Source organism: Centroberyx affinis, unplaced genomic scaffold (genome assembly GCF_046629955.1).
Source record: "Centroberyx affinis isolate AG114_WGS23_722 - 3 ecotype Tasmania unplaced genomic scaffold, CSIRO-AGI_Caff_v1 ptg000847l_1, whole genome shotgun sequence".
NCBI lineage: Eukaryota > Metazoa > Chordata > Actinopteri > Beryciformes > Berycidae > Centroberyx > Centroberyx affinis.
In genome coordinates, this window is record NW_027279442.1 from 108,387 (window position 1) to 123,349 (window position 14,963).

At 38.2% G+C, this 14,963-nt stretch overlaps 1 protein-coding gene across 1 annotated transcript; it reads left to right on the forward strand.

Moving 5' to 3' along the window:
• Positions 1-1,967: 1,967 nt before the first annotated feature.
• LOC139645332 (protocadherin alpha-C2-like) lies at positions 1,968-10,325 on the forward strand. The gene is made up of 3 exons (XM_071521023.1): positions 1,968-4,307; positions 8,848-8,883; positions 10,277-10,325. Exons 1-2 carry the CDS (start codon positions 1,968-1,970, stop codon positions 8,857-8,859), a joined length of 2,352 nt encoding a protein of 783 aa, XP_071377124.1. The 3' UTR covers positions 8,860-8,883; positions 10,277-10,325.
• The last annotated feature ends 4,638 nt before the right edge of the window (positions 10,326-14,963 follow it).

A 14,963-nucleotide genomic window follows, 5' to 3' on the forward strand; every position in this document is an offset into this window, starting at 1 on the left:
AAATTAAGTAAATTGGACTTAGTGATCTATTACATTTTGTTTCCATTCCTTGGTATGTTCTAGTTGTAATACAGTTTTAGTCAGCAGCGACCTGGTTGCCTAATTAATCATGGTTACATCACGAGACATCTGTTTTTGAAACCAAGGTGATTCTAGAGTTTCAGTGATAAAAGCTTACATCCTGCGTAACATTTTCATGATCTTGTCTTTACAGTGTCAATATAGGCCCTCACACAATTATTTGTGGGTTGTTGGTGCATTGGTCTTGTAAAAGGTTGATCAAAATATCTAGAACTCAACTTTTTATTATAATACTATAACGGACGCATGTAGGACAAATTCAAATCAGTAGGATTTGACAAATATGTTGACAGCACAATGCAGTAGGTTGTAGGACAAACAAACTTAATATATTTTTTGCACATTGTTGCCAGTCTCATTGACAAACACAGTCGCAAACTTACCACAAAATACAAAATAAGGGAATATAAATACTAACGCATGTTTAATATTCATTTTAAGCTGTCACCTTCGTGCTCAGTGCGGCACCACCCAACATTAATCCAGTAAAGAAAAGAGTGGGAAACGGCGCATCACTCACTTACGTATTATGTCTGTACACTTTGAAGTTACATTGTGTTGTTTGGCAGATTTTCCTCACAGACCTACACGGTAATATTGTGTACTTGCAATGCTTTTCAATAGGTTAATACACTGGAATAAGGTAATTGTAAAGTGGTATCCAGTTTTGTTTTGCTTGTTCGTTTGTTGTTCTAGGTATCAAAATTAATCTCCATTACGCACTGCGTTTTAGTAGACTACGGATGTCCATGAGCGTATCTTGGCACTACGCGGTGAAATGAAGCAAATTTGTTGCAGCAGAACGCTTTACACTGATATTACTTCATAAAGCAATATTACTATAATCAGGAAATTTACTGAAGAAGTGATAAAATACACACGGCAAAATCAATCTGCATTACGCACGTTTTTTACGCACGGATATGCATGCTCAAACTCGACACAGCACAGACAAATAAAGCAACTGTGTTGCAAAAAGCTTCACCTTTATTTAATTTTAAAAAAATGATGATAATCAGCAAATATGTGACGGCGACAAAATACACACGGGCAAAAGCTCTGCATTATGCATGGTGTTTATGCATATCCGTGTCTACACCTCGGCATAACATGACAAAATGAAGCAACGGTGTTACATGAAGCTTTACACGGAATCTACTTAATATAGAAAGTGACAATAATCAACAAAAAAAATGCAGACGGCGAACATCAATGATCATTTCGCGCAGTATTTAAGTGTTTATGCACGGATATCCATGCGTAAAAGTCGACACAGCAGAGATTAATGATGTAACCGTGATGCAGAATGCATTACATGGACAGTAGCCTATTTACTATGAAAGTATGGTGATCATCAGCAGTTATGCTAAAATAAGTAAAATGCACATGGGCAAAAACTGAATGTTGTATTTAGGGCTAATATGATGACAACTCACCAACTGCCAAAACCTAGGTCAGAATTTATCAGTCAGCTGGACCAAGATTCATTGTAAGTGTTGTCATATAGCCTATTATTCACCTATATACGTCTGTAATTTTACGGCAAGTTGAAATGTAGGTTTTTTTCCCGAGATGCAAGGGCTCAAAATGACTCAGTGGGTCGCTGCTCAACATGAAATCACACTCAATGATGAGGTCATCGGCCTCGTGCCACATAATTGGAGGGAGGACAGCGAGACATTTTATATGCGCATCTCTCTCGGACTCAATATTAAGAAACGTTTTACTTAAAGACATACGTTTCACCGTTGAACAAGGCGACTGTTTGTTCAAGCACCAATATCAAATTTCCAAGCTTTACGCACGGATTCTACGCAATGGCTCATCAAATCCTTCAGTTATCTTGGAGAGGGTATGTTTTGGCATTTCTTATTCTTTCTGCTACCATGAACACACTACTTGCCGTTACCCATTATTCAATTCCAGAAGAAATGGAGGAAGGCTCTGTTGTTGCCAATTTAGCATCTGATTTGGGATTAGATGTGAAGACTCTAAATAAAAGAAAAATGCGGATAGATGTGGTGGCCAATAAAAAATATCTTGACATCAACAAGGACACAGGAGAGCTCTATATTTTGGAAAACATGGATAGAGAGTTACTGTGTCCCTTGAAGACTGCTACGTCTTGCTTCCTTAAATTGGATGCCACGATCGAAAACCCGATACGAATGTTTAATATTGAGGTGGAAATCATGGATATTAATGATAACGCTCCACATTTTCGACGGGGCACGATGCATTTGGATATATCTGAATCAAGTTCAGTTGGAGAGAGATTCTCGTTGAATAACGCTGTAGACCCGGATGTTGGAACAAATTCTGTGAAAAACTACCATCTCAGCTCAAGCGAACATTTTACCATAGAAATTCAGACCGGGAGAGATGGGTCAAAGTTTGCTGATTTGATTCTGAAAAACGCTTTGGATAGAGAGCAGCAGGCTGTTCATAATCTAATACTCACTGCTGTGGACGGCGGAGTCCCCACGCGCACCGGTACAGCCAACATCATTGTTCGTGTGCTTGATATCAACGACAACGCCCCTACGTTTGACAAAGAAAGCTACAAAATAGATGTAATGGAAAACTCCCCTATTGGCAGTCTAGTAATTAAATTAAATGCCACTGATTTAGATGAAGGGTCAAATTCAGATATAGTTTACTCATATAGTTTGTATACATCAGAGAAAACGCAAAACACGTTCACATTGAATCCGGATAATGGAGAAATAAGAGTGAAAGAAATGATCAATTATGAGGATTTCAAGATTTATGATATGGAGGTTATCGCCACTGATAAAGGGCCGAATTCCTTATCTGGGCAGTGTAAACTGACAATATTGGTGACAGATATGAATGACAATCACCCAGACATTTCCATCAAATCATTTCAAAGTCCTATAAGAGAGAACGCACCTGTAGACACAGTGATAGCAGTGGTTAGTGTCAGTGATAAAGATTCAGGTGATAATGGAATAGTTGATATTCATATTCCTGATAATATGCCTTTCAATCTTAGAGAATCCTCTGATAACTATTTTGAGTTGGTAGTTTCAGAACCATTAGACCGTGAGAAAGTTCCAGAATATGACATCACTTTCACTGTTACAGACAGAGGTTCTCCTCCGTTGTCTGACAATGAAACTATGACTTTAGAACTACTGGATGTTAATGACAATGTTCCACAGTTCCCCCAGTCCTTCTATACTATCCGCGTCATGGAGAATAACGCACCCGGGGCTTTACTAAGTTCACTCACTGCGTTTGATCCAGACCTACATGAAAACCAGTATCTAGTTTATTTCATCCTAGAGAAGGAGATAGCCAACACCTCCCTGTCCATGCTGTTCTCCATCAATCCAGAGAACGGTAATCTTTACGCACTAAAGACCTTTGACTATGAGATCGAGAAGGAGTTCCTTTTCCACATTGAGGCCAGAGACTCTGGTGTTCCTCCACTCAGCAGTAACGTGACCGTCCATGTCATCATTGTGGACCAGAACGACAACACTCCGGTCATTGTCTCTCCATGGCGCGCGCACGGCTCGGTGGTGGAGGAAAAGATCCCCAGATCCACCGATAAAGGCTCTCTGGTTGCCAAGGTGATAGCCATAGACACCGACTCGGTACAGAACTCTCGGATTACTTACCAGTTTCTACAAGTGACTGACGCCACCTTATTCAGTCTGGACCAATACAACGGAGAGATCCGGACTATGAGAATGTTCAGCTACAGAGATCCGCGTCACCAACGACTGGTTGTTGTTGCCAAGGACAACGGGGAGCCTGCTCTCTCTGCTACAGTCACCATCAAGCTGTCCACAGTGGAGACTGCCGTTAAGGCCTACTCTGACATGACAGACGTGCCTCTGGAATATGACATCTTTTCAGACTTAAACCTGTATTTGGTCATCGGTCTGGGCTCGGTGTCATTTCTCCTCTTGATCACCATATTGGTCACCATCGTGCTGAAGTGTCAGAAACCCAAACCCAGCAAAGCGGCTCCTCCCTGTAGGAACAGTGTGATCAGTGAGAGGAACTCCACCATTGCAGATTCCACTCTGGTCTCCAATGATGCCTACTGGTATAGTTTGTTTCTAGCAGAGACCAGGAAAGGAAAGTTGGTGGTTAGACAGCCTGTGCCAAAGGGCTCCAGGTACATCGTGTCCAGTTTACCAAGGAGCACAGGAATGACAGAGACTAGCGACTCAGCAGCCTCCACTCTGCAGGTATGAGTGGCGTCCCTTTATACCTCCATTTGAACAAACCCTTACTCCTTAATCTTAACACCTCATAATTTGTGAAAGAAAAAAATCTTTCCAAGAGAAGTAGAGCCCACATTCATCTCCTAATGTTTGTTTTTGATCTATGATGGACCTCCACGAAGTCAAATGGATTTTTGTTAGAAAAAGGTTTTGATTTTGTTTAAATATGTGAATGAATATGGGACAGACATGAAAGACATTCAATACCCTTATCAACCTTCAATTCAAGTAAACACAGCAACATCTGCTGGTTGTGCCCTACTATTAACTACTGTCATTACAAAAATACCTTTGTTCATTTTCTTGTTTCAGGTCTTTTGGAGACATAATTTGTAAAGTTTGTGTATAATAGCTTGCTTTTTTGAGTAGTAGTTTATCAATATCCTCAGTCTATCTTGGCAATTATCCAACATTTTCAAAGAACCGCCCCAAAAGTAGTTTACAAATGCCTGCCAAATGTAGGACAAATGGTAGCAAAATCAGATATGCCTCCCATTAGAGGAGACATTTTCCTTGATTGCACCCTGGACGGTAGCTCTTGTTGTGGTTGTATTGTGAATCATCTACATATAGGTGATTCTAAATTGACCTGAAGAAGGTCCACCATGGGTTCAAATGTCTCATTTTGCAATAATAGACGTAAATTAGGAGATTAACTTGTGCGGGCTCTACTTCTATTTTTTACCGCTCTACTGCTGGAATGATTTTCACTTAGCCCAGCACCCACCGCCAATGTGCGTATAACTACTCTTTCACATGTAAAAATGTATATTTCAAACCTTGGACTCAATCCAATAAAACAAATTTCTGAAAGAAATCTTGATTAAACTTTGGAACTTTGGACGTTTACCTGATTCAGTAAAAATGTTTAAAAAATTAATTATGTTTTCAACTATTTTTTCGGTAACACTTAACTTTTTTAGTCCAGAAGAGAATTCATTCCCTTCTGTGTTTATAAAAATGAAAAAAGCTAATATAATGAGAACATAAAAGGTCTTGGAAAACGTATTTCTTATTTGAGTGTGAACCACTTTCTCCTCTGTCCTATAACTAAGTTTTTTTATGTGGCTAAATTTAAATCCAACCCTAACTCTAACCCTAATCCTAATCTTAACCCTAATCTTTACCAAATTATTTTACGTGCCTAACCCTAACCCATTTCTTTCATATGCCTGTAATTAACCCTGACCTTAGCCAAACTTGTTGACAGTCTGCCAACAGTCTATTTGAGAAAGTGCATTTCACAATCAATTTAAAGGTAGTTAGCATAAATCACATAGTTTGATGAACGCAGTTTGATGAACAATTGTTGATAATCAATTTAAAATTCATAGCAGAGTCTGTTTTAACAATTCTATTTGCTGATACACTGTTGAATATCTACTGATAAATTGTTGAGAGTCAACAGTGGACTGTAAAAATAAAGCGATACAATTGTTTCTAGTTGCTTTCTTCATTCCTGGTCAAAATCTTCAGTTTCAACCATTGTTTGCATAAGACAGCGTAGAGTAATGACGTGGGAATTTGGACCTAATACCCTGTGAATCAGATGACCAGAAATGGTTGTGTTGTTTTCTGTCACTGAGTACTGTGGTACATATCACACTGCAGAACACATACAGTAGTTGCACCACTAAAAATGATTACACCTAAACAGATTAACTCTTACTTGCATGAACTCAATCTTTATTTCACGTTTGTTCTTTGAGTGGCTGAGCTTTTTGTGTGTGTCCTCATGTTCAGCTACTGGAGGTTTAAACAGGACCTTCCAATAGCCTGAATAGTTCTCCTCTCTACTTCTTATCTTTCAATTACCCTTCATAGCACACTGGATAAGTCAATTTTCATAAATAAGTCATTTTTTATTACCCACATAAAAATGGCAATATAAAACACAAGGATAGGAAATTAGTTTAAAAAAAATCAAACATTAAGACTTGCGAGCGTGATCAGAGTCCTTGATTGTGATCTGTGACCCCCTCCAAAATATAAATAAATAAAACAACAAAAATTCTAAGACCCTATCTGATATCAATGTACAGAGGCACACGTGACATCATTTTCACCATACTTCTGGTATTGTCTGTGTTTGTTATTGTATTGAAGATATGTTTTCAATCTCAGATTGAGTGACTGAGCTCTTGACACAGTGGCTGAGAGTTACATACCCTAACCCTAAAGTTTTATATGTCTTTTAAACCCACAAATGGTTTGTCTATGTTTGTAGTGTTTGTACATGGAGCTAATTCTACCTTTATTCAATATTATAGGATCTGAAAGTTGAAATATCTGTAAATAAGGTTAAATCAACAAGTCTGACTCTTTATGAATTCATACACTCATAATTCATGCACTCAAAAATCCATCTGGAGACCTTAAGTTCACAATTACAACCTTCACATTCAACCAGCTGAAAAGCCACACCTTTATTGATTGTGTCCACATTTCCATCTGAATATGGCATTACAATTTATGATTGAGAACAACAGAATGTGTAAATGAAGATAAACTGTATGATATTCCTTTGTTCTATTCATTCTTTGAGAATCACATTCACCTCCATATTTTGACTGCAGTTCAGATTTGTGCCATTACTGGTATAAAATTATTGTTGCAATCACTAAAACCTTCCAACGGTCCCAAAAAAATACCAATCAAATGAGTCTTAACTGGTTTAACTAACTTAAAAAATGATTTGTGATTTGAAAATGTATGTATTTTATTTCAAATAATTGATTTCACTTTATTTGGATAGTCCCATTTTGACGCTCAACCAATCAGGTGACAAAAAGTAGATGTTCAATAAAGTGTCACTTGCCTATTTGCTGCATCTCCACAGACTATGTAACCCTAACCTTAGCCTAACTTTAACCCCAACCCTAATCCTGATCCCATTTTTAAAACTAAACCCAACCTGACTCTATTTCTAACATTAACCACAACCCTGAGATTAACCCAGACATTGAATAGCTATCTTCTTTCACACAATTATGAATATCACTTTAAACTCAGTAGACTTTTTAGTGACACGTTATTGTCATTTGATAGGAAGTTGAGTATCAACATTGGGCTATCCAAATAAAGTGTGGCCGAAAATGTAGGCTTCAAACAAAAAACTTTTAACATCATATTTTTTTATATTTACATTCATCAAGTAATTACATGTTCATTGAACTTTAGGTATATGTGTTTTAAACAAGTGTTTTAAAGCCTGTGATATTTCAGTGGCATCCCTGCATGTATGTATGTGTGAAGTGTTAAACAGTGAAGTGTTAAACAGTGCAAGTATAATATTACCAATTTTGAAGTAGTCCGTTCCCTTCACTCCCAGGTAATCCTTATGAAAGGCTCACATCCTTTCCCTCTGTAAAGCAACAAATGGCTATTTATTGAAAATATTTCCCTGTAGTATTAAACAGCTGCAGTACCTGCTGCTAAAAATGTGCTATAATTTGTTTTAACTGGTTGATGTGATGATGTGTGATTTTGGCCTGTGACCTATATAAAAGTGAACTGACTGTGGTTGCATTGCTATACTCAATGCCAGTGATAACAGAAAGGAGGCTGCAGCAAGGCAGAAATGTTACATGTGACACAAGTTGTATGTTCTCAAACAGAAACCTTTTTAAATTGTTAAAATACACAAGAGACTTACAGGTTTGAGAGCCTATGTTCATTTGATTAATGATCTGCTGGCTTCTCCTCATCTCGCTCTTGCTATTTGTTTTCAAATACACATGCTCCTTGCTACACAACCAACCATAGCCATGAACGCAGTAAATAGTCTGTCTGTGTATGACCATCAGATCACAGCAGCAAAACCTGCATTGCTGTGGTGTAGAGCATTTCAGTGCTGCCACACCCCCCTTTGTGGTGCAGAGCCCTACTCCCCCCCCTCATGTTGCATCACTGAAGAGTGAAAGAGGGAGCAGGAAGAAGTCTGGAGCAGGGGAGGGCATTTGTTACGAGTTTGCTCAGCATCAGTCAAGTGCATACAGTATTTGAAATGCAGAAAGCTGTACAGTTTTAACTGACCTATTTCTGCTTGTATCAGTTTTCTCTGTCAAGATTGTCCAAAGTGAGAGTTGATACTACAATTTTCACAATATGCATAGGTCTAATGTCCATTTGTTTGTTTATTAAGGGTTTCTGTAAAAACGGTAAGTATGGGCAGGAAGAACAAAGATTAAATAGTTAAATGTATGATTGGGCATAACATTTTTGAACCCGCTCTTACAGAATGACGTACAATTTCTTCACAAACTGTCATATGTGGTATACAAGCTAGTGCCACACTATTCATGTTGTAGTTTTTTTTCCCAAGATACATTTTAATGATAGTGCCATGACATATCACAATGAATTCTATGATCATTTTAACTGAATGGAGACAAAGTAGAGTCAATTAATTTAGCCGTCATACGATACATACTCAAAGATTCCTTTTTGTGCTTGCAATGACCTGACCATTGAATTGCTTGTTTCTTTTCTCCCCACTCTAAAGTACCCTAAATGAGGGAAGTCCACTCTGCAGCTGGAGGTATGCAGGAGTCTCACTCCCCCACCCTGGAACTCCTTTATGAATGATGTTACAGAACTGAGTGTTTGAACTGTTTTTGTGTTTTTGTTCTCAGTGGATTATAATTTTTTTTGTCTCGTTTTTTTCCTCTTAGAGAAGGAGATTTTTTTTTTAACTGCAAATGGCCACTCAATTGACATCAAATGTGGTTTGCTAAATCTCCTGTTTTAGCCTCTTCATGCCCACATTTTAGTTACTCTTACTCATATTACAGACTCATCCTCAAAGCCCACTGCAAATGGGTCTGTCCAAACTAATAATGAATGTAATAGTCTGTTGCTATTGGTACTGTGCAGTTATAAAGGGGATACTTGCATTAGGTGTTATTGTTCTTCTGTTCTGTTTCTTTCTCTCCCCAAACATTTAGTGTGACTAACTCTAACCCACAGCAGAGCCTCTAATGGATAATTCTAATGACCTCGCTTGACCCCAGGGAACAAAGACATTCAACCATAATAATCATAATAATACTGATGATAATAATGATAATCTATGGTCTGTTTGGCAGAGAATCAAGCAAAAGTGGTAATCCAGATTAAGGGGCATTAATAAGGTATACCCTTCCTAGTAATTGCCTTTGGCAATGAAACACAAACTGTCACACTTGACTGCAGCCAACCCCTGAACCACACACCTGTCCCTGGACTCGTAGAAATAAAACCAAGATGTTCTAACCTAAAGCTCATTGATCACAGTTTTTGAAAACTCAATGATGCACCTAACAGTGTTGCTACTCCCTGGCTTTGCTTTTTCACAATCTGGCATTTGCTGTAACACACATGCAAGGAATCTACTGATAGATCTGTGCTGTTATAATTCAATCACTGTGCTCTCAAAAGGGTCAAGTGCATGTGAAAATGTATCTTTGTACATCCCCTACTGACCCATCACTAAATACAGATTAGGAGTATATCATATTTCCGAATGCTTGTAAGTGGGATTGGACTGTTCTGTTTTTGTGTGATTGGATTATTTAGAATTGTGATTGGATTGAATGTTAAAATGTTACTGAGTTCACAGGATGACACTTGTGAATTCCTGTTTGCTACAGTGTGAATTGTGACCCAATTCTTTGTGCAGGGGAGACGCAAAGTGAAACCAATCACCCAGTTACTTAGCAACCACTCTCCCTCACATAATCTTGGAGCATGGTATTCATTGATAGACCCGCCACCTCACCACTACATGTCCAAGGGCCTGCCCAGCCCCCCACCCACTCTGTCGTTCTGCCTGAAGCCCCTGTCTGAGTGACAGATCTCGGCTGCATGAGATATGTCAGAATCTGGCCAATCACAAGGCTATCAATGCTCTGGATCTCTCTCACATTTGTGTAATTCTCTTTTCTCATTGGCAGGCATCTACCACCAGCAGCAGCAGCTCCACGTAAGGCCCCGCTTCCAGCTATCCAGAGGAATGATTCCAGGAGGTACCCTTGACAGAGGAAAGGAGAAACCCCAGCGCCTAAACTCCTATGCCCAATTGCCAAACCCTTCACTGACCCTCAGTCTCCCCCCTGTTACTCACACCAGTCTTTCTATAAGCACATGCTAAACCAATCAACATAGCCTTTCTGTCCATCAGCACGCATGATAAGACTGCATGGCTACAACCATCACTCCAGGACTTTAATATAAAAAAAACACATTCGAGAGGAGACACTTGTGGAGAAGCAGACTGTACAGGAAATTGCATCAATGGATATTCAAAGAAACCACAACATGGACGAATGGAGTGGACATTGGAATGTTGAAATGCCTTCAAGAGACTGTTTCCCCTCTCTAAAAAAAATGAAATTAATCTTGGATGTTATGCTTTTTTAACCTCTGTACTTGTCTTGCTCTGTAAGAGCATTGATGTGGAATACATAATTGAATTAAGAGAAGTGAAACAGCAAATAGCACAAGAATCACCTAAATGTCAGAAAAGCATCAAACAAGGATTTGAAAGTATAGGACAAAAGGGTGTCAGTGTTTTGTAAATGTGCTAGCCTTTAGTAGTTTTATGTTTTGTACTTGAATTTGTGCTTTATGGGTGGACCAGGCCTAAATGTGTGAGCGAGAGTGTAAGCAGATTGAATTCCATTAACCAATTCATCGAACAACAGAGTGAGGCCTTTAACCATTATGTATCTGCCTTTCAGTTTTTTATGCATGGAATATTCAAAGTGCTTTGATAGTTTTACGTATTTTATGACATTGAGCAATCCATTGTCTCTAGCTAGGCCTCGCTGTTGTGTGACAAGATAGAAGATAAGTTTTAATGGGACCACAACGAAGAACTGAAGCAACACAATGCTCTTGTGTGGCATTTTAAAGCCTCAGGTCTTGAGAAGTTGTTGAGAAACTGTTCTGTAACCTTTCACTTCTTTCCTAGTTTCTAGGCAAGATGTATGGCTGGCAGCAGTGGCACAATTTTATGAATTCAGAGACTTTAAACCTACAGTGTGTTTGAATGTTTCGTCCATGTTGACACTACTGTCTTGTCTGAGGAACATAACACCAATTGTTAACAGATTTCATTAACTTTGCCAAATTCAGTGTGCTGCAGCTAGTCTGGCAGGATGAAATGAACACAATTGAAAACAGTGAGTCTTTCAGAGTGGATTAAGTGATGTTTTCTTATAACTATAGCCATCCAATATGATAATGTACTTACTTTTAATGCCAAACTATGGGTGTTCTTGAATATCAAAATCTTCTGAGATTATGTAACAAGTTGAAAACTCAGAACTGAAGACTAGAGTCAAGCAAATGAAATATTGAAGGCCTTATGTTTTAGCTTTACAATAGTGAAAAACATAATTGTGTTTGATTTCACTGAATGAAAGTTATGCTTATTTACAATGTGTAACTGATTACTGTATGGATCTGCATAGTTATGGATACAGATATAACTGATTTATGTATATATGTATATATGTATATCTGTATCTATAAATATGTCTTTCCTTTTTGATGCCAATGCTTTATTCTCCAAGTGAACAAAAACATTGGTACAGCTGTGCAATCAAATTTATGGGCCAAGTCTGTGTAAAAGTAAGATAATCAGAAATCATGTAGCCACATTTTTTAGCATCAATTCACATTGCATTCATTGTATAAAGTTGTAATGTGTTAAAGGCAAGCATATAAGTGATTTTGTAAAGTGAGTTTTGATGGTGCAATATGTAGTAACTTGTGTAGTGTGAGTATATTGTATGCTATGCTGATCTGTTAAATATGAAAGCATTATAGAACATTACACTTAATGATGAACTACTGAATCTCAGAGTTTTGTGTCAATAGGCATAACGTTCCTTCACTTTTGGGACAAGCTGCATTATCTTAAGGTAGTTTTAGGTCTAGGCTAGTCTAACAAGTCAATCAACTATTCAGTGGATCTAGTCCAAATGAGCGAAATAAAAGTGCTGATATCCTAATTGACGTGATTAAGTCAAGTAAAATCTCCACTGACAATGTACTGAAATTCTCTGATGAATGTTTAGCTCATTTTATTGTAGACTGCAGCTGCCCCACCTTGGTTGATTAGTCAACTAGCTAGTTGTTTAGTTGTTAGACTTTCAGTCCACTAAGACCTTTTTAGTTTATTTGTCAGTTTTAAACATTTCTTTGACTTACTTCCTTAAAATAACAGGTATTTTTTCTGGCATCAGAACAGTATTGGTCCATAGGTATTTTTATCCTTTCAGAAACACTTGATCTCAAAGTCAGTGTGCTTGATTATATGTATTTGCATTGGGACAATAATATGGGAGAAGCAATTCTGCAGATTTGTTGATTAGACTAGTCAATTGGTTGATAAAATCCAGTTACTTAATTGACCATTAGTTGACATAGAACTTAGAGTAAAGGAAAGCTCTACTGCAGGTTTACATTATAAAATAATGGAGAAGGCTTTATGAGGACACAGTTTGCCAGATCATCATTTCTTTTTGTACTTGCTCAAGAGTGGAATTGTGCCCTGGAATTACGCCCAACACAGAGACGTCTACAGGTTGAGGTTGACTGAAACTCAAGATAGGCATTAAAATGCCAAGTGATCATGTCAAATCAAATGATAACTACAATGTTTTTTCCACATTATAGGCAGAGGTAGACCTTTGTTGGAAAGTCGTAGGGCAAACTGTGTTAATATGGATGTTAACTTGCTCAATGAAATATGTTTTTTGGCATTATATATATTTGGAAATACAGTACCTTAGGCTGATTTGTCTAAGAAACCCAAAAGGTCAGAAAACAATCTATTTGGAAGGTCTGTGGTGTTGCAGACAAACCCTGCAGCATATGGCATTATTTTTTAATCTTGAATCTATTTCCATATTCCCCCTGTTAGAGAAAACATAGCATTTGCTGTCAGGGTTGAGCACTTCGCTGTATGGAGAATTCAGTCAATAATGATAGAACTGTGTCTTGTAACAGGTGAAGATCTTTTCTGTGCAGGACCTGATGTGGATAAGGACAATAGATGTGCATGCAGATACCACTTTAGAACTGTCTTGCCCATGCAGATTTGGCAGTATGGCCCTCATCACAAACATGTCTCAAAGGGCTTTACATACCATATCATATACATGTCATATACCATACTACATCACTATATATCATAGACATATAGTACATATACAACTACATCATAACTACATGAAAACACGCATTCATGCCTGTGGGCAATTTCATCTCATCTGCATGTCTTTGGATTGTGGAAGGAAACCAAGGCACCCAGAGGAAACCCACCCATACGCCGGGAGAACATGCAAACTCCAGGGCCGAGATTCAAACCCAGGACCTTCTTGCTCTGAGGCGACAATGCTAACCACTGATCAACAGTGCTGTCGTATCTCCTTTAGTTACTTGAGCCCAATTATTTTTTCTCTCTCTCTCTTTCTCTCTCTGTGGTGCTTCAAGTGGATGTAAACCAAAACATTTACACAGACCAAATGTGCTCTGTTAGATCATCCCATTTTTGTCATTTATTATAAAACTGCTCTCTAAAACATAACTTATTCTCTACTGTGGCAATCCATACAATAACTATGACTGAGTGCATGTCTTTCTTCTTGGCTATTGGCCTAGTAGGTATTTGCTTAGGAGCTCAAGACCCAGTTATTAATGCCAGAAAAAGGATCTGCATATGGGACGCACAGAGCTGTGACAGTTATTTTTATCACAACTTTTCTCTCTGATACTGAGACAGTGTTTTGGTACGGTAACAAAACAGTAAGATTTATTTTACGTGTACTTAAAAAAATAAGCATACCCCTGTAGTTCTATCGTACTCTCTCTTTTTCCTCTCTCCAGCACGGTATGGAGGATGAACACCCTTATTCTATCTGCATACAGCTTCAAGAGCATTAGTGTACAAGTAGTCCACAAGAAGTCATTCTGTTTCCGCCCACCATAGTAATGTAAGTCTTAATGCAAAACAGAAATCTTGGGCCTGCCCTAAGGTGGCTAATTGAACCATGCACAACCAAGCTGTTAACATGTCTGGTTATTGTAGTTACTGTTCTATATGTGATTAAAACAAACAAGCAACAGGTACCTCTAGTATATTATATAATGTATATGTAGAATGTAGAATTTTGCACACTGTACATAGTGGTATGAATTACTGGCTTTGTAATCATAAGTTCCCTGACTGTAATAGTTAACTGGTGTATCCTACAATGTTGAAGTCAAATTGTAGTATGATAATGACCGAACTATCGCTGCCAGGCAAATTAAATAAGTTAAATTATGTGACCTGTTACTAGCTTTACCTCCATTACTATAGCTTGTGCTCCTGCATTGTTCACTAGGTCATGTCAATCAACTGTTAGAAGTATACACACGTAATAGATATAAGAAGAATGTAATAAATTGTGCTAAAGGTCACATGTTACACAGCTGGATGTGTGTATCAATATGTGGATATATGTGAGTCACAACCCCAACCTAAGATGACTGGGTCAGAGTGTTGACCTTGTTTAGTTAGCACACCACCTTTACTTGTGTGTGTGTGTGTGTGTGTGTGTGCGCGCGCGCGTGTGTGTAGGCACACAT

Excerpts from the sequence above, each read along its gene's own strand:
- LOC139645332 (XM_071521023.1), top strand. The coding sequence starts at position 1,968 with ATGAACACACTACTTGCCGTTACCCATTATTCAATTCCAGAAGAAATG.